Source organism: Scyliorhinus canicula, chromosome 1, assembly GCF_902713615.1.
Source record: "Scyliorhinus canicula chromosome 1, sScyCan1.1, whole genome shotgun sequence".
NCBI lineage: Eukaryota > Metazoa > Chordata > Chondrichthyes > Carcharhiniformes > Scyliorhinidae > Scyliorhinus > Scyliorhinus canicula.
This window is the reverse complement of record NC_052146.1, coordinates 112137346-112164005: the sequence shown is the minus strand read 5'-3', so window position 1 is coordinate 112164005 and position 26660 is coordinate 112137346. Positions and strand designations below refer to the sequence as shown.

At 47.8% G+C, this 26660-nt stretch overlaps 1 protein-coding gene across 4 annotated transcripts in view; it reads right to left on the bottom strand.

Annotated features, from left to right (window-relative positions):
- Positions 1–2609: 2609 nt before the first annotated feature.
- zdhhc18a (zinc finger DHHC-type palmitoyltransferase 18a) overlaps positions 2610–26660 on the bottom strand; it is a 48862-nt gene continuing 24811 nt past the window's right edge. For 3 of the 4 annotated variants that reach the window (XM_038797898.1, XM_038797907.1, XM_038797881.1), the window contains one exon: positions 2610–4596. In XM_038797898.1, coding sequence (XP_038653826.1) covers positions 4363–4596 — 234 coding nt within the window. In that variant the 3' untranslated portion in view covers positions 2610–4362. Of the gene's footprint in view, positions 4597–19721; positions 19807–26660 lie in introns of all 4 variants that reach the window. The other variant, XM_038797890.1, reaches the window with a different exon arrangement.

The following is a 26660-nucleotide window of genomic DNA, read 5'->3' as shown; positions in this document are numbered from 1 at the left end:
CCCCTGACCTGGTGGGCCATTTCCAAAGCTTAGTATAGGCCTTTTAGTGTTAGAGCTAGTCTAGTAAGTAGAGTTTTATGCCTGAGTAGTGATTGACTGTGTATGATGAATGTGTTTTGATTTGAAACTTACTAACTGGTGTATTGAGTTATTGATCAGCACTTGGCTTTGAACCTCGTGGTGGTATCAGAAAGATACCTGGCGACTCTAGAGCAAAGGTTATTAAAACAGAGCAATTAAGCAAAAGTTTGTTTATAGACCCCCAAACTGTAGTGGTGTTGGGAACGGCAGTAACCAGGAAATTAGAGACGCATGCGGTAGAGGAACATCTATAATTATGGGTGACTTTAATCTACATATAGATTGGGCAAATCAGTCACAATACCTTAGAGGAGGAATTCCTGGAGTGTATATGGGACGGTTTTCTGGATCAATGAAGAACAAACTAGAGAGCAGGCCATCCTGGACTGGGTGTTGTGTAATGAGAAAGGAATAATTGGCAATTTAGTTGGGGATAAGCGACCATATGATAGAATTTTTCATCAAGGTGGAGTGTGATGTAGTTGATTCTGAGATGAGGGTCCTGAATCTAAATGAAGGAAATTACGATGATCTGAGGAGCGAGCTGGTTATAATGGATTGGGAAATGTTACTTAAAGGGATGATGGTGGCTAAGCAATGGCAAACATTCAGGGAGCACATGGATGAACTGCAATAATTGTTTATTCCTGTAGTTGAAGGGTCAGTTACGAGGGGACAAAAGTTAAAAATAAGGAGGTCTAGGAGGGATTTGAGGGAAAACATTTTGACCCAGAGAGTGGTGACAGTCTGGAATGCACTGCCTGGGAGGGAGGTAGAGGTGGATTGCCACACATCCTTTAAAAAGTACCTGGATGAGTACTTTTTTTTCTCTCCTTTTTTTATAAATTATTTTTATTCAAAATTTTTGTCAAAAACATAATTTTTGCATAACCATGCGCAATCATTAAGATAACAAAATAAAATAAAAGTTATCCATATATACAGAGACAAGAACAATACAACGTAACGATTCCCTCCCCGGGATGCTGCTGCTGCTGACCTTTACCGCTCTCCTAGAAAGTTGAGGATCGGCTGCCGCCTCTGAGAGAACCCCGCCATGGACCCTCTCAAGGCAAACTTTATTTTCTCGAGACTGAGAAACCCAGCCATGCCACTAACCCAGGTCTCTACACTCGAGGTCTTCGAGTCCCTCCACATTAACAAGATCTGTCTCCGGGCTACCAGGGAGGCAAAGGATGGTATGTCGGCCTCTTTCGCTTCCTGAACTCCTAGATCGTCTGACACACCAAAGATCGCTATCTCTGGACTCGGCACCACCCGCGTGGCCAAGATCTTGGACAATGCCTCAGTAAAACCCTGCCAGAATCCCTTAAGAGCCGGGCATGCCCAGAACATATGAACATGATCTGCAGGGTTCCCGCACACCTCGCACATTTATCCTCAACCCCAAAGAGCTTGCACATCCTGGTTGCCGTCATGTGCGCCCAGTGGACCACCTTAAACTGGATTAAGCTAAGCCTGGTATATGATGAGAAGGAATTGCCCGTTTAGGGCATCTGCCCACAGGCCCGCATCTCCTCCCATTTGCCCTTAAGTTCCTCCACTGGGGCTTCCTCCGCCTCCTGAAGTTCCCGGTAGATGTCCGACACATTCCCCTGCCCTACCCAGGTGCCAGAGACCACCCTGTCCTGTGTGGGGGTAGCAGCGGAAATGACACCACCTGTTTTTGCAGAAAGGCGCATACCTGAAGGTATCTGAAAGCGTTTCCGGGGCAAACTGAATTTCTCCTCTAGCGCTTTCAGGCTGGTAAAGGTCCCGTCTATGAACAGGTCCCCCATCCTTTTAATGCCTGCCCTATGCCAGCTTTGAAACCCTCCGTCTATCTTGCCCAGGACAAATCTGTGATTATTTCATATCAGGGTCCAGACTGAGGCTCCCTCCACCCCCCTGTGCCTTCTCCACTGACACCAGATCTTTAATGCCGCCACCACCACCAGACTAGGGGAATAGCGGGCCGGCGAGAACGGCAGAGGTGCCGTTACAAGTGCCCCTTGGCTGGTACCTTTGCATGAGGCCGCCTATAACCACTCCCACTTCGACCCCTCCCCCAATACCCATTTCCTAATCATGGCTATGTTAGCCACCCAATAGTAGCTGCAAAAGTTCGGTAGCGCCACACCCCCCCCACCCGCGCTCTAGATACAGTCTCTTTACTCGCAGGGTCTTATTTGCCCATACAAATCCCGAGATGATCTTGTTCACCCGCTTAAAGAGGGACTTAGGGATGAAGATGGGAAGGCACTGGAATGTAGGTCCCTTACAGTCAGAAACGGGAGACTTTATAATGGGGAACAAAGAAATGACTGAGCAGCTAAATAAATTTTTAAACAAATTCAGAGTACCCAATTATTGAGGAAGAGATGAGGTAGCTTTGTTTATAATACAAGACCAGGAAGGTGGGGTGGGGAAGGAGGAGGAGGAAGAGGAGGAGGGTGGGGCAGAGAGAGAGAATTGTAAATTGCCAGTACCCTTTGTGTGGCAAAAATGCTTCTGATTCCACTCCAGAATGGCTTCGCTCTAGTTTTCCCCACCAGAACTTTTTTTATTGAGCATTTGGGATACTACAAAGATGTATGGCTGAGGCACCAACCAACTGCATCATCCTGACTGTAATTCTGATCATCTGCTAAATCTCCGAAATTGAGCAATTCTGCAAATAATATCGACAGTAAACAATCTTACATCAATCAAAAGTCTAAGAGAAGATTGACACACATATGTAACATGGACTGTACCTATATTGATTTTATTGAATACAGGATCACAATCTACTGTAAGCAAATGTGTTCTGGAATAAATATAAAGTGTTTGCACAAGGCACTTATCACCTGAAGCAATGCACAGTATAAATCAGAGGCATCAGTATTGCTTAGTAATTTTGATTATAGATAAAGCCACTTTAAATCATATGACGACAATTCCATTCTGATTGGATTTTCCTCTGAATTCTACAATCAGCTCAGCATTCGACTGGCCAGTTCCAACTGCTTTTTTGTTTATTAATGGGCAAAACCAGCTTAAAGCATCAGACAATAAATTGTGTTTCAAAGATGAAAGGTGCTGAAGGAGTTTGATGGAATCACAGCTGGGGCCAAAGGGTGTGTTGAATGATGCAGATGTTGAGCAAGATTTGTCTGTTCAGAGTATGGTGCCAATTAAAAACCACAACTTCATCTTCCGACACATTTGAGAAGCAATGAACTGCGTTGCATAATTACAGACACTGATCTCCCCAGATTCTCACTGGTTGAGAACAAACATCTTTCATATACGAGTGCAATAGTGGGATTTATGCATTAAATCCTAATCTGCTGAATGATCAAGAACACATTCATCAACTTCTTATACTTTGGTGTAGAAGAGACCTGAATTATTAAATATGTACAGCTCCCTGATCAGGCACATAGCCAGTTATACACAATACAAATGTTATGGAATTAAGATAGTATTTCCTGAACTCCTCTTTAATTTGCATGGAAACAGGTTGAAGCAACACTCTGCACGGTGTGAACAGTTTTTGCAGTTACAACTAAGAATTGCGTGTCTGATGGTATTTGGTGCACTGGATATCCCACCTGGTACTTGGCACCATTTGACTCTGAAATTGTGCTTTTATTGCACTGTATTTAGGTGGAATCTCCATCGTGTGAATAGGTGCAGAACAAAGTGTTTCAACAAAGTGGAGAGAATGGTGACTATCTCGGATTCATTAATATTAATAGGTATGTGCTCAATGGCAGCTTTATCCATCCAATTAGTATGAATAATAAATTAATTAGTTTCCCAAACAGTCATTATGCAGTTAACATTTTTTTTCTCCAACCAGCATGTTAATCAGTACCATTTTATCTAATGAGAGATCTATAAAATGTTGCAATTACCAATCAACACTTGTGTCAATGTTCCAGATTTTCATCTAGTCAGTGTAGCACAAAGCCTATCTGTTCCAGTCACTTCCATGTCTCTTCGGACTCTTTCTAATTGTGAATCTGCAGGAAAGATTAAATCTGTCCAAACATCCAGCCTTTCAGATCATCTGTAAATCCATTCTACTGAAACTCCAGTCACCAAGGTGAAGAACAGTACAGATTAGCAAGGAGCAGGTGCTGCTTATGTCTTCCACTGCTCTCCAACGCAAAGGTAGCAATTGTAAAATAGCTTTCTGCTTGAACAGAACTAAGGGTCATGTGGCCTCTGCAATAGCTTACATTTAGCCACATCCAAATCTGCAGTTTGCTGATGATTTGATCCAGGAACGGTTCATGCACTGGGGGAAGAGCCAGCTCTTGGAGTTTGGAACTTCAGCTGTATCATACTTTTTCCTTGTGGGTGTGAAGGTTTGGTATAGCCAGGGGGCACACTGGCACGTGCCACAGCACCTGCTGCCTTCTCTGGTATGGTTTTATTCAGGGCACACAAACCTGTCCGGAAAACGGATGTGGGTGTACTCTGGAAAAAAGATCTAACACCTTGAACGCAAGGGCCCTGGTCAAGCTGAGGAAACAGAGGAAGGAACAACAGGTTTAATGGGATTGGAAAGGAGGGAGAGAAAAAGAGAAAGGCCTTTAGTAACATTCAAAAATATTCTTACATGGAGGATGTTTCATAAACTGCACCAGGAATAAGGCATGACTATAAATAGAATTCAATCCTACAATGGGCTAGCCGTCAATCAAAGTTTATTTCAATGTATAATATTAAACAATCAATTTTCACAAGTGGATATCTATAGGGGCTTAGTTATCTCATTAAAGAAAATTATTGAAATAAAGAGCAGGATTATGTGAAGTTAGCACAGAACAGAAGTTCCATCATCACTATTTGCAGTCCTGGGTGTGACCCAGCTAACCCAACCCAACTACTGCCTGGCAGTGGGACAGCAGATTGATCATCTACATTCTGCACCAAGGTGAACCCAGTGTACTGGGGGTAACAGTGCAAAACAGGGTAAGTCCAGAATGGTGGGGGAGGGGCACAATCTCAATATTAGAGCTAGGTCACTCAGGGGTAATATTATGAAGCACAACTTCATACAAATCTGGAATTCTTTGCCCAAAAACAACATTGAGGCTACTGGTCATTTAAAATTGATAGATTTGGAGGGTGGCTTGGAGGCGCAGTGGTTAGCCCTGCTGCCTCACAACACCGAGGACCTGGATCGATCCCGGCCCTGGGTCACTGTCTGTGTGGAGTTTGCACATTCTCCCAGTGTCTGTATGGGTCTCACCACATAACCCAAAGATGTGTACTTTAGGTGGATTAGCCACGCTAAATTGCCCCTTAATTGGAAAAAAAATTAACTGGGTACTCTAAATTTAGTATTTTTAAAAAATTGATAGATGTTAGGTAAGGGTATTAAGGTTACAAAACTATGACAGCTGTGAGGCAGCAGTGCTAACCACTGTGCCGTTAGCACTGCTGCCTCACAGCTCCAGTGTCCCGGGTTCAATTCCGGCCTCGGTTAACTGTCTGTGTGGTTTGCACTTTCTCCCCGTGTCTGGTGGGGTTTCCTCAGAGTGCTCCAGTTTTCTCCCGCAGTCCAAAGATGTGCAGGTTAGGTGGATTGGTCGTGTTAAATTGCCCCTTAGTGTCCAAAAGGTTGGGTGAGGTTACTGGGTTACGGGGATAGGGTGGAGGTGTGGTCTTAAGTAAGGTGCTCTTTCCAAGAGCCGGTGCAGGCTCGATAGGCCGAATGGCCTCCATCTGCACTTAAAATATGAGCTGCTGTTACGAACCTTCAACTAATTTGAAAATGAAAGCTTTTGCACAGTGAATCGGGATACAAGTCACAAGTTGGAATGTCATGGCAAGGGGCCGAAGATAGAGGAAGTCCCTAGTGCCAATTTCAATCTTAATGTTGTGTGGGGCGCAGTCACCTCCTCACAGTAGGGGTACAAGAAACCCAAGACAGAGGCTGGATGATTGACAATGACATAGGCCTAAGGCCCAATAATCATCCAGCTCTACGAGCTAATGGCCTAGACAAAGGAAGAAGAATGTTACAATCAGCAGATTACAAACAATTAGTAAACAGAGGATGTAAGAAAAGCCAATCATTCACAGCCAGCGGCCAACTGCAACTGAGCAAACACTCGCACGGTCAGCAACACAGAATGGCATAGACTACAGCTAAATACTGCTGCTGAAATCATAAGTATTCAGATTTCAGTAATGAGTTATTCAGTGTTAACCTTCAGGTTGATGATCTTTCACTGATGAAACGGCATTGACCTGAAACGTTAACTCTGTTTCTCTTTCCACAGACGCTGCCTGACCAGCCTAGTATTTCCAGCATTTCCTGTTAGTATTTCAGATTCCCAGCATGTGCAGTATTTTGCTTTTGTATGCGAGTTCATTACTCATACTTTGCCTGTTTCACCTGCTCTCAGCTCAGATGCATCAGTTCTGATTATAGAATCAAATCATGGCATCACAGGAAGCTGAATTTCACCCCGGGTGTGGTGCAGAGGGTGAACAAAATGGACCCCAAGCATCGACCAATTTTGAATAGGACATGGTGGGGTGCCAAAAGTGACAATCTGCTAGGGCCCCTGCTCACTGATTAGCAGCATTAGATAACATAAAATGGCCATGAATGAAGTACCGAGTGGAACCATCATCTCGCAAGGAATAAAGCATCTTAAGGGGAGATGGTAAGGAGCGAGGGCAATAAGTTAAACCTGCAAAGGATGACAAAGCAAGGGGAAGAGGTAATACAGGAGCAATCAATATATTCAGGAAAAGAGGGAGGGAAAGTGAGATCAATATTTACAGGAGCGGTGCAGGAAGAGCGTCAGCACTTGAGAAAGGAGGAGTGGAGTAAGACCAGGGAGAAAGGGAAAGAGAGGAGATAGAGGAATAAAGACAATGGAGAACAGAGGAGGAAGAGGAAAGGGAAGGATGAAAAACTTGAGGGGGAAAATGGAAGAATTGTCAGAAGTGCTTTTCCATTGTGTAACTATCTCTGATAAAAATAACAATTTCCTCTTTTTAGTACTTATGGGGACAGTGAACAGAATCCTCATCCTGTGCTGGAGATGTCTGTAAAGCTTCACACTGCTGTATCTCGATCAGTCAGGTGGAGATTCCGGTCTCGGGCCACAGCATTCCAAAGGTGGTGGATTTCCTCAGGCTACCTACACATTTACACCAGGCAAACAGCGCCGAGTCACAATTGCAGATCAAGAAACCTATAGTCCCATCAGTTTGCTTGTTAAATATACCAGCTCAACACTAATCCAGGATGCCACTATATGGGCATAGTGAGGAGCACCTCATCATGTGTTTTGGCATTGTTTTCGCACCATTTGTGCCACTCCAACCTATGAAATGTAGAAAATAGGAGGTCATTTGGCACTTCAAGCCCGCTCTACCATTCAATATCATGGCTGATCCTCTATCTCAACACCATACTCCAGCACGTTCTCCACACCATCTGCCATGTAACTTAAACACAGGAAAACAATGTGGACAATTCCAACGCACTGAAAGGGCGTGTTCCATTTAAAAACGCTGAAATAGCGTGTTCTGTAACAAAACGCTGAAAAGGCCGTTCCGTTCCAACGCGGTGAACGGGCCCTTTCCGTTCCAACGCGGTGAACGGGGGTGTCCCGTTCCAACGCGGTGAACGGGGGTGTCCCGTTCCAACGCGGTGAACGGGGGTGCCTGTTCCAACGCGGTGAAACGGCCTGTTCCAACGCGGTGAAACGGCCTGTTCCAACGCGGTGAAACGGCCTGTTCCAACGCGGTGAAACGGCCTGTTCCAACATGCTGAAACGGCCTGTTCCAACCCGCTGAAACGGCCTGTTCCAACCCGCTGAAACGGCCTGTTCCAACCCGCTGAAACGGCCTGTTCCAACCTGCTGAAACGGCCTGTTCCAACCCGCTGAAACGGCCTGTTCCAACGCGGTGAAACGGCCTGTTCCAACCTGCTGAAACGGCCTGTACCAACCTGCTGAAACGGCCTGTTCCAACGCGGTGAAACAGCCTGTTCCAACCAGCTGAAACGGCCTGTTCCAACCCGCTGAAACGGCCTGTTCCAACCCGCTGAAACGGCCTGTTCCAACCCGCTGAAACGGCCTGTTCCAACCCGCTGAAACGGTCTGTTCCAACCCGCTGAAACGGCCTGTTCCAACCTGCTGAAACGGCCTGTTCCAACATGCTGAAACGGCCTGTTCCAACATGCTGAAACGGCCTGTTCCAACATGCTGAAACGGCCTGTTCCAACCTGCTGAAACGGCCTGTTCCAACCCGCTGAAACGGCCTGTTCCAACCTGCTGAAACGGCCTGTTCCAACCTGCTGAAACGGCCTGTTCCAACCTGCTGAAACGGCCTGTTCCAACCTGCTGAAACGGCCTGTTCCAACATGCTGAAACGGCCTGTTCCAACCTGCTGAAACGGCCTGTTCCAACCCGCTGAAACGGCCTGTTCCAACCTGCTGAAACGGCCTGTTCCAACCCGCTGAAACGGCCTGTTCCAACCCGCTGAAACGGCCTGTTCCAACCTGCTGAAACGGCCTGTTCCAACCCGCTGAAACGGACTGTACCAACCCGCTGAAACGGCCTGTTCCAACCCGCTGAAACGGCCTGTTCCAACCCGCTGAAACGGCCTGTACCAACATGCTGAAACGGCCTGTTCCAACATGCTGAAACGGCCTGTTCCAACGCGGTGAAACGGCCTGTTCCAACCCGCTGAAACGGCCTGTTCCAACCCGCTGAAACGGCCTGTTCCAACCTGCTGAAACGGCCTGTTCCAACGCGGTGAAACGGCCTGTTCCAACCCGCTGAAACAGCCTGTTCCAACCCGCTGAAACGGCCTGTTCCAACCTGCTGAAACGGCCTGTTCCAACGCGGTGAAACGGCCTGTTCCAACCCGCTGAAACGGCCTGTTCCAACCCGCTGAAACGGCCAGTTCCAACCTGCTGAAACGGCCTGTTCCAACCCGCTGAAACGGCCAGTTCCAACCTGCTGAAACGGCCTGTTCCAACCCGCTGAAACGGCCTGTTCCAACCCGCTGAAACGGCCTGTTCCAACCTGCTGAAACGGCCTGTTCCAACCCGCTGAAACGGCCTGTTCCAACGCGGTGAAACGGCCTGTTCCAACATGCTGAAACGGCCTGTTCCAACCCGCTGAAACGGCCTGTACCAACCCGCTGAAACGGCCTGTTCCAACCCGCTGAAACGGCCTGTTCCAACATGCTGAAACGGCCGGTTCCAACCCGCTGAAACGGCCTGTTCCAACCCGCTGAAACGGCCTGTTCCAACATGCTGAAACGGCCTGTTCCAACCCGCTGAAACGGCCTGTTCCAACCTGCTGAAACGGCCTGTTCCAACCCGCTGAAACGGCCTGTTCCAACCTGCTGAAACGGCCTGTTCCAACCCGCTGAAACGGCCTGTTCCAACGCGGTGAAACGGCCTGTTCCAACGCGGTGAAACGGCCTGTTCCAACATGCTGAAACGGCCTGTTCCAACCCGCTGAAACGGCCTGTACCAACCCGCTGAAACGGCCTGTTCCAACATGCTGAAACGGCCGGTTCCAACCCGCTGAAACGGCCTGTTCCAACCCGCTGAAACGGCCTGTTCCAACCTGCTGAAACGGCCTGTTCCAACCTGCTGAAACGGCCTGTTCCAACCCGCTGAAACGGCCTGTTCCAACCCGCTGAAACGGCCTGTTCCAACCTGCTGAAACGGCCTGTTCCAACCCGCTGAAACGGCCTGTTCCAACCTGCTGAAACGGCCTGTTCCAACCCGCTGAAACGGCCTGTTCCAACCCGCTGAAACGGCCTGTTCCAACCTGCTGAAACGGCCTGTTCCAACCCGCTGAAACGGCCTGTTCCAACCCGCTGAAACGGCCTGTTCCAACCTGCTGAAACGGCCTGTTCCAACCTGCTGAAACGGCCTGTTCCAACGCGGTGAAACGGCCTGTTCCAACCTGCTGAAACGGCCTGTTCCAACGCGGTGAAACGGCCTGTTCCAACCTGCTGAAACGGCCTGTTCCAACCTGCTGAAACGGCCTGTTCCAACCTACTGAAACGGCCTGTTCCAACGCGGTGAAACGGCCTGTTCCAACGCGCTGAAACGGCCTGTTCCAACGCGCTGAAACGGCCTGTTCCAACCCGCTGAAACGGCCTGTTCCAACCTGCTGAAACGGCCTGTTCCAACGCGGTGAAACGGCCTGTTCCAACCCGCTGAAACGGCCTGTTCCAACGCGGTGAAACAGCCTGTTCCAACCCGCTGAAACGGCCTGTTCCAACGCGGTGAAACGGCCTGTTCCAACGCAGTGAAACGGCCTGTACCAACGCGGTGAAACGGCCTGTTCCAACCCGCTGAAACGGCCTGTTCCAACGCGGTGAAACGGCCTGTTCCAACGCGGTGAAACGGCCTGTTCCAACCTGCTGAAACAGCCTGTTCCAACCCGCTGAAACGGCCTGTTCCAACGCGGTGAAACGGCCTGTTCCAACATGCTGAAACGGCCTGTTCCAACATGCTGAAACAGCCTGTTGTTTGGTGCTTGAAATGGTGCCTCCCATAGAATGAGCATTGCCTGGCTTATGTTTGTGCCATTCCTGGTGGCTGCCAAAGAAGCATAAGTGGCAGCAAGTTGTACATTTACGAACATCACCTTACTGACATCTGTGAATATCACGCTCATTTGCACAAGGGAGTTGAGTGACTACATTGACAAGGCAGGAACTCTCTCCATGCAACGGATACAGGGAGGGGACCAGGGATCAAACCCGGGTGCTCTGCACTGAGGCAGTAGTGCTAACCACTGCACCACCAATGTTCCCACTTTTGAGGTGATCAGAACTAAAGGCCATTAATATCATATCGCCACCCAAAAATAGAATCTGGAATGCAGAAGAAACATCTTTACCCAAAGAGTGGCTAGAATATGGAATTTCCTATCATAAGTAGTTAAAGCAACTAGTGTTGACACATTTAAGGAAAACCCGTATTTGCCAAGGTGAACAATTCTAGCCTCTTCAACCCTATTCACATAACTGAAGTTCCTCCTTCCTGGAACCATTCTCGTGATTTTCTTTCCCGCATCTGCTCCAAAGGTTCTGAAACTGTGGTGCCCAGACCAGACACAATTCTCCAGTTGAGGGGGACCATTCTTTTATACAGGTTGATCATAACTTCCTTGTTTTAGTACTTTGTGGCCTACTTATAAAGCTCAGGTTTTTATTAACAACTTTCTTAAATCTGCCCTGCCACTTTGAATGATTTGTGCATTTATTGTTTACTCAAGTTGGGATTTTGGACAACACAAATCAGGTCAGCATGGAACTGCAAGATCAGAGCCATTATAAACCTGAGCTATATTCTCAGCATGGAACCCATATGTCAGCCTGAGACACCCTCAGTGTGAAGACATACTGCACACACAGCCTGCCTTTCACAAGTATGATGGGTGGGATCCTGCATGGTTTATAGATATCGCACTTACAGTCCATCACCAGTTCAAGAAGACATTATTAACAGGCATAAGACAGTAGGGCAGTGCACCCAGATACACTTCCTGAAGGACAGTGCATTATTTACAAACATACTTCTCGAAGACCAGGCACTATTTACAGCCACACTTGCAAAAGGACAGTGCAACATTTATAGGTACGTAAGTAGGGCAGTTCATGATTTACATACTTCCCATAGGTTAGTTCATTAATTTTCACATTTCCAGTGACCACAGCACTATTGACAGGCATACTTCCAGTATAACAGTGCAGTATTTACGCTTAAGCTGGATTGTGCATTTATTTACAGGTAGACTTCTGGCTGGGCTGCGAACTGCTTATAGGGAAATCACTGGTAGGACCGTGCACTATTTGTAAGCACACTTTCAGTACAGATAGTTGGACAATGAATTATTTCTCTGGTACCAGTTAGGACAGGGGTCAGCAACCTGCGGCTATGGAGCCACATGCAGCACATTTAAGGACTGACGTGAAGCTAATTTTTTCTCCATCAATTTTCTTTTTAAAATAATTGCCTAATTTTTATTTTTAAAAGAGTACCCGATTCCTTCCTCTCCTTCCCCCCCCCAAACTCCACACAGAATGACCCGGGGCCGGGATCAAACCCAGGTCCTCAGCACCATAGGTAGCAGTGCTAACCCTTTACCCTCTCTAACAAAAGCACAGGAGCTATGCCGAACAACAACAGTTCCAGAGGCCGAAAAGTGGTAAAAAGCAGAAGCCAGGAGAAGCAAGCGAATCAGACAGCACCCCCACGAGGCGAAGAAATGTCAGTCACATGAGAACGATAGGGACCAACAAGCTGCACAGGGAGCTTCCCCCGTCACCTGGGGGTGGATGGAAGAAGTTCCCCACCAGGGAGCTAAGGGAACTCAAAAAAGACAAAGACTGACTTAAAAGCTGAGGTCAGGGTGACAGTCACGGAGGTCCTGTCCACTATGCAGGTGGCCCTGGACAAGGCAGAGAGGCAACTGGATGCCCAGGGGAACACGATCAAAGAACTGGAAAGGGCTTCAACAGACCAGAGCGACCGGATCGTCACCCTAGAGACGGAGACAGTAAGGTTGATGGTAACACAGGGAAGCCTAAAGAGGATGATAGAGGACCAGGAGGACCAGTCACAGCACCAAAACATGAGGATAGTGGACCTGCCGGAGGGAACCGAAGGCAAGAACAGACTACATGGCCTAATGCTGAGAAACCAGGTAAGAAGGGACAGCTTCCCCAAACCGCCAGAGATTAAACAAGAGCCCACAGGTCGCTCTGACCGGAACCCAAGGCCGGGAGCAGCCGAGGGCCATAATCGCCAAGATGCACCGGTACCAGGACCGGGAAAGAATCCTGCGCTGGAACAGGCAAACAAAGACCTGCAACTGCGGAGGACACCGGATGAGGATAGATCAGGACACTGGCATAGACCTGGCCAAGTTCTGGGCGGAGTTCAACAAAGCAAAGATGGTCCTGTACAAAAGTAGGGCGAAATTAGGATGCTGCATCCAGCCAAACTATGGGTCATATTCCAAGGCCCTGCGGATACAGACAAATTTGTACAAGAGAACGAGCTGGGAAGACAGCAACAAAGGCAATGGTGAAAAGATCACCCGGAGAGCCTTGCTCTGAACCTCAGAACTAAAACAAAGAAAGGAAGGGGCGAGGGCAGCAGAGTACAGGAGAGGGTAAGGAGGAGGAAGAGGGGGAAGATAAATAATAGGCGAAGGGCAGGTTTAGACTGACCCCAGGAGGGGCCACCACACTAGCGGGAAAGCTAGGAGGTACGAGAGGTGGATTTGGTGCATTCGCGCTGGAGAGCGCGCGCCTGGCGACAGGGGAGGGTATACACCACCAATGGGGTGGACAATTAGGGGTTAGATGAGGAGGGGGGGGGGAAGAAAGAGAGACAACAGTAGGAAGTGGGGGTGGAGGAGGGAGGGGGAAGCACAAACATAGGGGGGAAAAGGTACTGGGGGGGGGGGGGCAAGGACTCCAGGGTGGCTACAACAGGCTGCACATGGCAACAAGACACAAATTGGCATCACAGACAATCACTTTCGTGGGCCCTCAAATAAAGGGAAACCCAGGAGTGCAGGGGAACAACCACATGTTGTACACATAGATGCCGGCCATGTTGATGTGTCCCCGGGACAAAGGGAAACCCTAGAGCGCAGGGGTCCGGCCTCATGGTGAATACGGTGACCACAGCCATTTTCGATGGCCCCCTAACAAAGGCAAACACCAGAGTGCAAGGATGCATCCACAAGGTAAGTATGGTTGATCCCGCAAGAAGGGGGTGGGGGGGGGGGGGGGGGGGGGGGGGGAGGGGGGAACAAAAGCCCCCCCCCCCCCATCAGGATAGTTACCTGGAACGTCAGTGGATTTAACGACCGAGTGAAAAGATCCAGAGTCTTCCCCCACCTGAAAAGTATGAAAGCTGACAGGGGCTGGTTTAGCACAGTGGGTGAAACAGCTGTCTTGTAATGCAGAACAAGGCCAGCAGCGCGGGTTCAATTCCTGTACCGGCCTCCCCGAACAGGCACCGGAATGTGGCGACTAGGGGCTTTTCACAGTAACTTCATTGAAGCCTACTTGTGACAATAAGCGATTATTATTATTAGTCTTCCTCCAAGATACATACCTTTTATAAATAAATTTAGATTAGCCAATTATTTTTTCCAATTAAGGGGCAATTTAGCGTGGCCAATCCACCTCCTCTGCACATTTTTGGGTTGTAGGGGCGAAACCCACGCAGACACGGGGAGAACGTGCAAACACCGCACGGACAGTGACCCAGAGCCGGGATCGAACCTGGGACCTCAGCGCCATGACAAGATACATACCTGAGTAAGAGGGACCGACTGCGAGTAAGAAAGGGCTGGGTGGGAGGCAGCATTCTTGCTGGGGGGGGGGGGGGGGGGGGGGAGAGAAAGAGAGAGGGAGAGAGCCATACTGCTAAATAATAAGAGGACGGTGTGTACAGGTCCCATGGACAGACAAATCAAACCCCAAATCAGAGGTAATCTCAAATATGGCGAAAGAACTAAACACGTTTACAGGACACTTGGGGGCAGTGGGCCAGTGGAGGTTTACACTACCCCCTCAGGGGAGGAGTTCTCCTTCTCCCAGATACACAAGATATACTCGCGCATTGACTTTTGTGGTGGGGAAGCAGTGCTTCCAGGGATAGTAAGAGGGGAATTCTCCACAATCATAATCTCCGACCATGCTCATACTACATGACTGAGGTTAGAGTTGGGCCGTGCCCAATGCCCCCCATGGAGGTGACACAGCCCTCCTTGCCGACAAGACATTTTGTGACAAAATGTCTCAGGTCATAAACGGGTATATTACCAGTATCCATCCACATTCTGGGGGCGCTGAAGGCTATGGTCAGGGTTGAGATTATTGCTTATAAAGTGCATGGAGACAGGCAGGAGAGGGTGGCTAGACAACAACCGGTCAACTCCATACCGAAGGTGGACCGATAATACTCCAAGGCCCTGCCCGCAGAGCTTCTGGCGGAAAGGAAAAAAGCTACAAACGGACTTTGACCTGCTCTCCACTGGGAAGCCAATGCACCAACTCCGCCAGACACAGAGGGCCTTTTACGATCACAGAGACAAAGCCAGTCGCCTGTTGGCTCACCAGCTGAGAAAGCAGGCAGCCACGAGGGATTAGGGTCATTAACGGCAGACTAGCAACCGAGCCGGATTAGGTCAATGAAGCATTCTAGGCCTTCTACTGAAGGCTGTACATCTCCGAGCCCCTCGAAGGGTACTCAAGGATGAAGCAGTTCCTCAATGGACTGGACATGCCAGTCGTGGGGGAGGATAGAAAACGGGGCCTGGAAGCACCATTAAAACTGGGAGAAGTCATGGAGAGCATTAACTCCATGCAGGCGGGAAGGCGTCGGGACAAGAGGGATTCCCAGCAGACGTCTATAAAGAATTTGTGGCAGCACTGGCCCCACACCAGCGACAGATGTTCAGACTCGCCAGCAAGGGGCACTCAGCCTCCAACGCTAGCACAAGCCACAATCTCACTGATACCCAAGAAAGACAAAGACCTGACCGAATGCGGGTCCTACAAACCCATCGCGTGAAAATACCAGCCAAGATCATGGCCAGAACTGTGTACCAGAGCTGGTCGCAGAGGACCAGATGGACTTCGTCAAGGGTAGGCAGCTAACATCGAACGCTTGCTGGAACTGATTATGATCCCATCCAGGGAGAGGACACCAGAGGTGATCATCTCCTTGGATGCAGAAGAGGCCTTTGACAGAGTCGAAAGGAAGTACCTCACAGAGGTACTGGAAAGGTTAGGGTTTGGAGCAGGGTTTTTTTTAATTATAAATTTAGAGTACCCAATTCATTTTTTCCAATTAAGGGGCAATTTAGCATTGCCAATCCACCTAGCCTGCACATCTTTGGGTTGTGGGGGATGAAACCCATGCAAACACGGGGAGAAGGTGCAAACTCCACATGGACAGTGACCAAGAGGCAGGATCGAACCTGGGACCTCGGCGCCATAAGGCAGCAATGCTAACCACTGTGCCACCGTGCTGCCCTTGGAGCAGAGTTAACCGCCTGGGTGAAATTTCTGAACAGTGCTTCCATGGCCAGCATGCAGGTCAACACCACCAGCTCTAAATACTTCCAGTTGCATAAGGGCACAAGGCAGGGAAGCCAACCAACCCTGCTACAGTTCTCCCTGGCAACTGCCCTCAGAATGGCGAAAAATTGGAAGGGGATACAGAGAGGGGACAGAGAGCACAGAGTCTCACTCTATGCGGATGACCTGTTCCTCTACGTCTCAGAGCCCCAAGGGATCATGGCACTCCTGAAAGAGTTTGAAGCCTTGTCAGGCTACAAACTCAACCTGAGCAAAAGTGAAACTTCCCAGTGAACCCGCAAGGGAGAGGGGCCAATCTGGAGGGACTGCTGTTTAAACAAGCCCAAAACAAATTCAGCAACCTGGGGACCCAAATCACCCACGACTGGATATGGATCCACAAATGGAACCTGACAAATCTGATGGAGGAAGTAAAGAAGGATCTGCAGAGGCAGACACACTCCCACTCTCTCTGACAAGAAGGGTGCAGACGATCAAGATTAACTCTTCCTGTTCAGATACATACCAATCTACATCCCCAAGACCTTTTTTAATACAGCAGACAAAATGATTATGCCGTTTGTGCGCGTGTGTGTGTAGGTGGAGGGAGAATCCAAGGATCCCCAAAAAAGCTCTACAAAGAAAAAGCATGGGAGGCCTGGCCCTCCCAAACCTGCAAGACTGCCACTGGGCGTCCACAGCAGAAAGAGTAAGGGGATAGGCAAGGGGGCTGGAAACAGAATGGGTAAGGATGGAGGAGAACTCCTGCATAGGGATGTCACTCGAGGCCCTTGCCACAGCAACACTCCAATTCTCACCAGCCAAGCACTCTACAAGCCCAGTGATAATAGCCATGCTCCAGACATGTAACCAGCTAAGGTAACACTTCAATCTGGCCGAAATGTCCACCTTGGTCCCCATCTGCAACAACCACAGGTTCCTGCCAGCCACAATGCACGCCACCTATAAAAGGTGGAGCCGGCAGCACGGTGGCGCAGTGGGTTAGCCCTGTTGCCTCACGGCTCCGAGGTCCCAGGTTCGATCCCAGCTTTGGGTCACTGTTCGTGTGGAGTTTGCAAATTCTCCCCGTGTTTGCGTGGGTTGCGCCCCCACAACCCAAAGACGTGCAGGCTCGGTGGATTGGCCACGCTAAATTGCCTCTTAATTGAAAAAAATGAATTGGGTACTAAAATTTATTTTTTTAAAAGGTGGAGACAGGATTGGGGGGGGGGGGGGGGGCAGTGACAGTTATGGACTTCTACATGGACGACAGACTAGCAAAGCGAGAGGAGCTGACAGACAGGTTTCATCCGCCCAAAGGGAATGAACTACGACACTTACAAATCAAAACCTTCCTCCATACAGACGCCGGGACACACATTGATAGAGGAGCGACTTAGGGAGGGGGAACTGCAAGGGGCTATATGAGCAACTGTTAGAGGCGGCACAATCCTTTCTGGACAAGACAGGGGAAAAATGGGAGGAAGAACTAGGGATAGAAATAGGGTGGGGACCCTAGAGCAAAGTACTGAACAGGGCAAACTCCACTTCCACATGCACAAGGTTAATCCTAATGCAGCTAAAGGTGGTGCACAGAGCGCACCTAACTAGAACTCAAATGAGCAGGTTCTTCCCGGAGGTGGAGGACAAATATGAACAATGCCAAGATGGCCCGGCCACCACACCCACATGTTCGAGACATGCTCCAGGCTTGTCGGGTTTTGGACAGACTTCTTTGAGACACTGTCCAAGATTGTGGGGGAGAAGGTGGAACCAAGCCCAAACGTGGCAGTCTTTCGGGTATCAGACCAGCCAGAACTCTTCATAGGGAGGGAGCCGACGTCCTAGCCTTTGCCTCCCTAATCGCCCGCCGAAGAATCCTGCTCAGCTGGTGATCAGCCGCACCACCCAAGGTGACAGACTAGCTGTCCGACCTATTGCAATATCTCCAACTGGAGAAAAGCAAATTTGTCATCCGAGAGTCGGAAGAAAGGGCGGCAATACGTGGGGGAAACACACACTAGGGCCAACGATAGACAGGGCAACTGAGGCAGACTGGCCAGGGCAACTGAGGCAGACTGGCCAGGGCAACTGAGGCAGACTGGCCAGGGCAACTGAGGCAGTCTGGCCAGGGCAACTGAGGCAGACTGGCCAGGGCAACTGAGGCAGACTGGCCAGGGCAACTGAGGCAGACTGGCCAGGGCAACTGAGGCAGACTGGCCAAATGGGGCCCACAGCCACCGAAGGAGAGTAAAACTGGCAAACGTGAATATGTATAGTGATCCTCATTTATCTGTACTTCGTTTTTTCTTTTACTTTTTTTGATATTTTGTCTATGTCTCGTGTAATTCTAACTTTTGCCTAAATTGCTTTTGTAAGACATTATAGGCAGCTACGACACTTGGAATTTAATGTTCAAACTGAAATATGCAACATAAATTGTGAAAACCAATAAAAACGCTTAACAAAAAAGAAAAGGAACCTTGGCCTTTGTTTTGAGGCTGTTTTGCCACAAATTCTTTTTGTTTGTTTACAGGAAATGGAAGTTGCAACATTCACCAACCGCTCTGTGTAGCATATTAAGAGTGCCAGAGGTTTTCTTTTATCTGAATTTGAATTCAATTTGGAAAATAAATTGACATAACTAGAGGGGTCGAAATGACTATAAAGAAGAAATGTGTCACCCCTGTTCTTCATAATTATTGACATTTGAGAAACAGCACTATTTCTGAACCGTGTTTCTGACTAAATTTTAAAAATGGCTCCTCGTGTTATTAAGGTTGTGCCCCCTCCCCAAAAAAAAGTTTGGATCATTCTTTAAAAACATTTAACTTCCCATGTACACAGAGTGAATTGAAAATATATTATGTAACTTTCACACACACACACACTGATATCTCATACCAATGCCCATTTAAATGTGTTATATGCAATTCAAGTGAGCGTCATTGGATCAGAAATAAGAACTCTGCTTTATATTTTCTTTCTCTTCAGCCCAGGGGTTCTGAGGCCAATTACAGAGCATCACTCATCACTCAAGGTAGACTAGCTGTACTGAGAGTTTAACAATGCTTCTTTAAATTTAAATCAGGAGTTTAGAAAATAGTAACTAGAGGGGCACTGGGAACAGTACCTGGAGATAGGTGCAAGGAATATTTTCTGGGATCTGTCTAAAATCATATATGGAGTTATAATTTGGGATCACAGATTCTCAGTTTAATCGATGTCCATACCGTTCACTGCGAAAACATCTCTCTGCAGATAGCTGCATCTTTCAAAAGAACATCCCTAGCTTTCTGTGCTAATGACAGGCCAGAGCTCCAATAGCTCTACCCCAAATATGAATTTAACATTTCACATCACATGGAAAGCCTTTACATAACAGACACACTAAGATCTGATATGTTAACGACTGGACAGCAGCAGGTTAATGCAAGAGCAGCTAGTTGTTGGGTAATATGCGTCCCCTCATGCACTGACCATGGGTGATGAAAATGAAGAATGAGAATGCTCATTGAGAGTGTGAGCACGCTTACCAGCTGTCAGCACCAGCCTCACTCTGAAACCTTTTACATCCATTCAGGCCGTGCATGAAACTGCAAAATCCTCACAAGTATCCTCCTAGGGAATAAACACTCAACATTACACACATACCAATGATGATTGTGTCTCCAGCTCTCTCTCACACCAAGCAGCTGTCATTAGGGAAGGAATCTGTATCAGACAGGAAGGAACTGTCCTGTCCAGGATTGGAAGCCCTTCCTCCCACCCCCAAACTCACTCACTCTCCCAAACCATCAGCTGCTATCACTCCAGCGTATGGAACTGACACGTGATTCAATCTACCAGGGTAGAACGGCTGGTTTAGAGTCTGTATTCCAATTTGTTTCTATCAATAGAGGAAAAGAAAAATCGGAAGAAAGAAAGGCTGTAATGAGTTAGTCTCTGATTACAGTCCACAGTAAAAACATTGGCAAATGGCAGACACCAGGGATTGAACACAACGAACATTGTGATCTCAGATTTTCATTAGAAGGAATGCTATTGAATAAAGCTGGCTGATTACTCTGCAGAAATACTGCTTCTATCACTAGTAATAATTTACCAAAATTCATTGGACTCGGCGGATTGGAAATTAGCAAATGTGACACCATTGTTTAAAAAAGGAGGTAGGCAGAAAGCAGGTAATTATAGGCCAGTGAGCTTAACTTCGGTAGTAGGGAAGATGCTGGAATCTATCATCAAAGAAGAAATAGCGAGACATCTGGATGGAAATTGTCCCATTGGGCAGACGCAGCATGGGTTCATAAAGGGTAGGTCGTGCCTAACTAATTTAGTGGAATTCTTTGAGGACATTACCAGAGCGGTAGATAACGGGGAGCCAATGGATGTGGTATATCTGGATTTCCAGAAAGCCTTTGACAAGGTGCCACACAAAAGGTTACTGCATAAGATAAAGATGCATGGCATTAAGAGTAAAGTAGTAGCATGGATAGAGGATTGATTAATTAATAGAAAGCAAAGAGTGGGGATTAATGGGTGTTTCTCTGGTTGGCAATCAGTAGCTAGTGGTGTCCCTCTGGGATCAGTGTTGGGCCCACAATTGTTCACAATTTACATAGATGATTTGGAGTTGGGGACCAAGGGCAATGTGTCCAAGTTTGCAGACGACACTAAGATGAGTGGTAAAGCAAAAAATGCAGAGGATACCGGAAGTCTGCAGAGGGATTTGGATAGGTTAAGTGAATGGGCTAGGATCTGGCAGATGGAATACAATGTTGACAAATGTGAGGTTATCCATTTTGGTAGGAATAACAGCAAAAGGGATTATTATTTAAATGATAAAATATCAAAACATGCTGCTGTGCAGAGAGACCTGGGTGTGCTAGTGCATGAGTCACAAAAAGTTGGTTTATAGGTGCAACAGGTGATTAAGAAAGCAAATGGAATTTTGTCCTTCATTGCTAGAGGGATGGAGTTTAAGACTAGGGAGGTTATGCTGCAATTGTATAAGGTGTTAGTGAGGCCACACCTGGAGAATTGTGTTCAGTTTTGGTCTCCTTACCTGAGAAAGGACGTACTGGCGCTGGAGGGTGTGCAGAGGAGATTCACTAGGTTAATCCCAGAGCTGAAGGGGTTGGATTACGAGGAGAGGTTGAGTAGACTGGGACTGTACTCGTTGGAATTTAGAAGAATGAGGGAGGATCTTATAGAAACATAAAATTATGAAGGGAATAGATAGGATAGATGCGGGCAGGTTGTTTCCACTGGCAGGTGAAAGCAGAACTAGGGAGCATAGCCTCAAAATAAGGGGAAGTAGATTTAGGACTGAGTTTAGGAGGAACTTCATCACCCAAATGGTTGTGAATCTATGGAATTCCTTGCCAAGTGAAGCAGTTGAGGCTCCTTCATTAAACGTTTTTAAGATAAAGATAGGTAGTTTTTTGAAGAATAAAGGGATTAAGCGTTATGGTGTTCAGGCTGGAAAGTGGAGCTGAGGCCACAAAAGATTAGCCATGATCTCATTGAATGGTGGAGCAGGCTCGAGGGGCCATATGGCCTACTCCTGCTCCTAATTTTTATGTTCTTAAGTTGTTGGACTGGTGGACAATGTCTCTGCAGTTTGTTTCAATCTCATTCCCGTCACGACAAATTAATCTTTTATAAAATTTCCCACGATCTCAGTAAATAAATTACACTCCGATCTAGCATCGATGCAGAAAGATCAGCAAACTCGGCATCAAACCCGGGTCTCTGCTGCGTAACTCTGAATGCAGAGTGGCGCCATAAACAGAATTGGAAAGCAGTGTCCTTGGCAAGAGGTGGTTTTACTGTAAGTGTAATGGGATTTTTTTGGGCAAGATGTACAGAGCCTTTGGAGTTTATCTAAGACCTCAGGCACTGTAGGTGGGTTCAGAACACTGTTCTAGCTAGTGGGCCTCCTGTTGCGATGCTTATAGAGCAGGCCAGAATTTCACAAATTAGATCTGCTGCTGTTGAGAACTGTGTGAATGTGGAATTTTAAACACAACGGAGGGCGGCACGGTAGCACAGTGGTTAGCACTGTTGCTTCACAATTCCAGGGTCCCAGGTTCGATTCCCAGCTTGAGTCACTGTCTGTGCAGAATCTGCATGTTCTCCCTGTGTCTGCATGGGTTTCGCCCAGGTGCTCCGGTTTCCTCCCACAAGTCCAAAGATGTGCAGGTTAGGTCTACTGGCCATGCTAAATTGTCCCTTAGTGTCCAAAAAGGTTAGTTGGGGTTTCTGGGTTACGGGGATAGGGTGGAAGTGTGGGTTAAGGGGGTGCTCTTTCCAAGGCTGAGTGGCCTCCTTCTGCACTGCAAATTCTATGATTCAATTAAGTCGGTTAAACTGCTTTTGAAAAATTCCATATAAATGGATTTAACTATTTTTTTTATATAAAGTTAAATTCTGTAATTTCAGCCTAATTTCTCTTTTTTCCATAAATTTAGAGTACCCAATTGTTTTTTCCAATTAAGGGGCAATTTAGCATGGCCAATCCACCTAACTTCCACATCTTTGGGTTGTGGAGGTGAGACGCACACAGACACGGGGAGAATGTGCAAACTGCACACGGAAGTGACCCAGGGCCGGGATCAAACCCGGTCCTCAGCACCGTAGGCCCTCAGCACCGTAGGCCCTCAGCACCGTAGGCCCTCAGCACCGTAGGCCCTCAGCACCGTAGGCCCTCAGCACCGTAGGCCCTCAGCACCGTAGGCCCTCAGCACCGTAGGCCCTCAGCACCGTAGGCCCTCAGCACCGTAGGCCCTCAGCACCGTAGGGCCCTCAGCACCGTAGGCCCTCAGCACCGTAGGCCCTCAGCACCGTAGGCCCTCAGCACCGTAGGCCCTCAGCACCGTAGGCCCTCAGCACCGTAGGCCCTCAGCACCGTAGGCCCTCAGCACCGTAGGCCCTCAGCACCGTAGGCCCTCAGCACCGTAGGCCCTCAGCACCGTAGGCCCTCAGCACCGTAGGCCCTCAGCACCGTAGGCCCTCAGCACCGTAGGCCCTCAGCACCGTAGGCCCTCAGCACCGTAGGCCCTCAGCACGTAGGCCCTCAGCACCGTAGGCCCTCAGCACCGTAGGCCCTCAGCACCGTAGGCCCTCAGCACCGTAGGCCCTCAGCACCGTAGGCCCTCAGCACCGTAGGCCCTCAGCACCGTAGGCCCTCAGCACCGTAGGCCCTCAGCACCGTAGGCCCTCAGCACCGTAGGCCCTCAGCACCATAGGCAGCAGTGCTAACCACTGCACCACTATGCTGCCCTAATTTCAACCCCAATTATTGACTCATGCACTGTAAGCACCAAATTTATCAGGTCTCAATTAGAAATCAGTATTTTCATGCAACCTATGCAGTAAATTTGTATAACATTTATAACTGCTGCTCAATCTTTTAATGTTTGAGGGTAATATTGGGGCTTGACCACTGGGCATATGGAAGCAGTAATGGCAGAGAGAGACCGGTGGTATAATGCTAGATGGGAAAATGCAAGCAGGGTGGTGGCAGATCAAATGGAGCCATTAGAAGCACAATGCTGTGTCTGTTGCATGGAAATTAGTTATTAACCAGTGATTTATCGGGCTGCTGATACTGCTTCCCCTTCTTGCCCCTATTCTCTACTCTTTCAATTCAAATGAGCTGAAATAAAGTATTTTCAATGGTTGAATATCCTGCCAACACACACTATGAATGGTCACTTGGTTCATATTCCACTGCACAGATGCCATTAATTATGCCATCATTCCAGGCAGCCTGTCTTAGAAAATGAAAATGAAAATCGCTTATTGTCACGAGTAGGCTTCAATGAAGTTACTGTGAAAAGCCCCCAGTCACCACATTCCGGCGCCTGTCCGGGGAGGCTGGTACGGGAATCGAACCGTGCTGCTGGCCTGCTTGGTCTGCTTTAAAAGCCAGCGATTTAGCCGAGTGAGCTAAACCATATCAACAAGGTTAGACAAAGTCAGCTTGGATTTATGAAAGGGAATTTGACACACCTACTGGAGTTTTTTTTTTGAGGACGTAACTAGTAGAATAGATAAGGGTGAACTAGTGGATGCACTGTATTTGGATTTTCAGAAAGCTTTCGATAAGAGTCCCACTTCGCTTAGTGTGCAAATTTAACTCAATTTAGCTTAGAGTGCAAATTTAATGGTCATGGGATTGGGGTAATATATTTAAAAAAAATATATTTTAGAGTCCCCAATTCATTTTTTTAACCATTAAGGGGCAATTTAGTGTGGTCAATCCACCTACCCTGCACAGCTTTGGGTTGTGGGGGGGAAACCCACGCAAACACGGGGAGAATATGTAAACTCCACACGGACAGTGACCCAGAGCAGAGATCGAACCTGGGACCTCAGCGGCGTGAAGCAGCTGTGCTAACCACTGCGCCACCATGCTACTCGGGATTGGGGTAATATATTAGCATGGATTGAGAATAGGTTAGCAGACAGGAAACAGAATAGGATTAATTGTTCCTTTTTCCAAGTGGCAGATAGTGACCAGCAGGGTCCTGCATGGATCAATGCTTGGGCTCCAGCTATATACAATATATATCAATGATTTGGATGAGGGAACCAAATGTAATACTTCCAAAGCTGCTGACATGAAACATAGTGAGGAACACTTCAGCAGTCAAGGGCATTCAGCTCTGATCTCCATATAAGCATTCTCCAAAGCGGCCTTCAGGACGCGCAACAACGCAGAATCGCTGAACAGAAACTTATAGCCAACTTCCACACGCATGAGTACAACCTCAACCGGGACCTTGGACTCATGTCGCATTACATTCACCCCCCCACCATCTGGCCTGGGTTTACGAAATCCTACCAACCGTCCTGGCTTTAGACAATTCACACCTCTTTAACTTGGGATTACCCCTCTCTCTGGATCTGTAAAGACTTAATTACCTGCAAATGCTCGCATTCAAAAAATTGTCTTGCATCTTTGACTGTCTATATATATATGTTTCTGGAACCTACCTCTTCATTCACCCAAGGAAGGAGCAGTGCACCAAAAGCTAGTGATTTGAAACAAACCTGTTGGGACTTTAACCTGATGTTGTAAGACTTCTTCCAAGGCCTTAGTGAGACCACACCTGGAGTAGCGTGTGCAGTTTTGGTCTCTTTACCCAAGAAAAGATATACTTGCATTTGAGCGAGTGCAGCGAAGGTTCACCCTGATTTCTAGGATAACAGGAGTGTCGTAAGAAGAGAGATTGGGTCGACTAGGACTGTATTCACTGGGGATCTCATTGGAACATGTAAAATTCTGACTGAGCTGGACAGACTGGATGGAGGGATGTTGTTTCCTCTGGTTGGGGTGGAGGGGGGTGGGGGTTCTAAACAATGGGTCACAGCCATAGGATATGGGGTGGACCATTTAGGACAGAGGAGGAGAAACCTCTTCATGGTGGTGAACAAGTGGAATTTTATTTACCACAGAAGGCTGTGGTGGTCAATGACTGAATATATGACAGAAGGAAATAGATAAGATTTCTCGGCCCCAAAAGCATCAAGGGGTATGGGGAGAGTACAGGATTATGGTGTTGAGATAGAGGATCAGCCATTGAATGGCAGGGCAGGCCCAAAGGGCCAAATGGCCTACTACTGGCCCTATTTTCTATGTTACTTAATCACCAGGAGAATTCTGTCCTGAATATTCCCAATGGTAATTGGGCCTATAATTTGAAAGTAGAGAATGCCTCCAGTACATGGGGGTGGGGAAAGGTATTTAGATCAAAGTTTGATTATAAGCAGAATCCTGATAAAATGTAACCCAGTCCCAAGAAATGTTCCCTCTTGTTCAGGGCCAATAACTAGTAACAGTTTAAAAATGTCAAGATACACCTCATGAAGTCACCCAATAACCCAATCAAAACTCATGCTGAGATGTAAATCCACGAGCTTCAAACATATTTCCAGTGGCTCATACAAGTGACCATTTTTCAGGTGTCAGCCCTGGTGCTTGGATACTTGGGCCTCAACCTACCTTTACTGGGGCCATGTCGAGGTCAGGTACAGGAACTCTAACCCAGACCAGTTTAGGTCAATACAGGACCTTCTTGCTCAACATGACTTAGTGCCATAACGAGAAATTAGGAGAGTTTAGAATTAATTTATAGTTGACAAATGGAACCATTTCGTACAAGTTTCTCAGTTAGCTGGTGTGCCAGACAAGAGACTCAGCCCAATGAGGCTGAATACTAAATAGTATGTGAAGCAAGATATAGGGAGGCACTGCTGCGGCCTCCCCGAACAGGCGCCGGAATGTGGCGACTAGGGGCTTTTCACAGTAACTTAATTGAAGCCTACTCGTGACAATAAGCGATTTTCATTTCATTTCATGTAGAGTACACAACCATATTTTCCTTAGCAGATTGCTAGCAGTAAAATTAATCACAACTAGGGACAATGTCAAAATAAAGCACGTCTGTGCTTCAACCAGTGTCAAA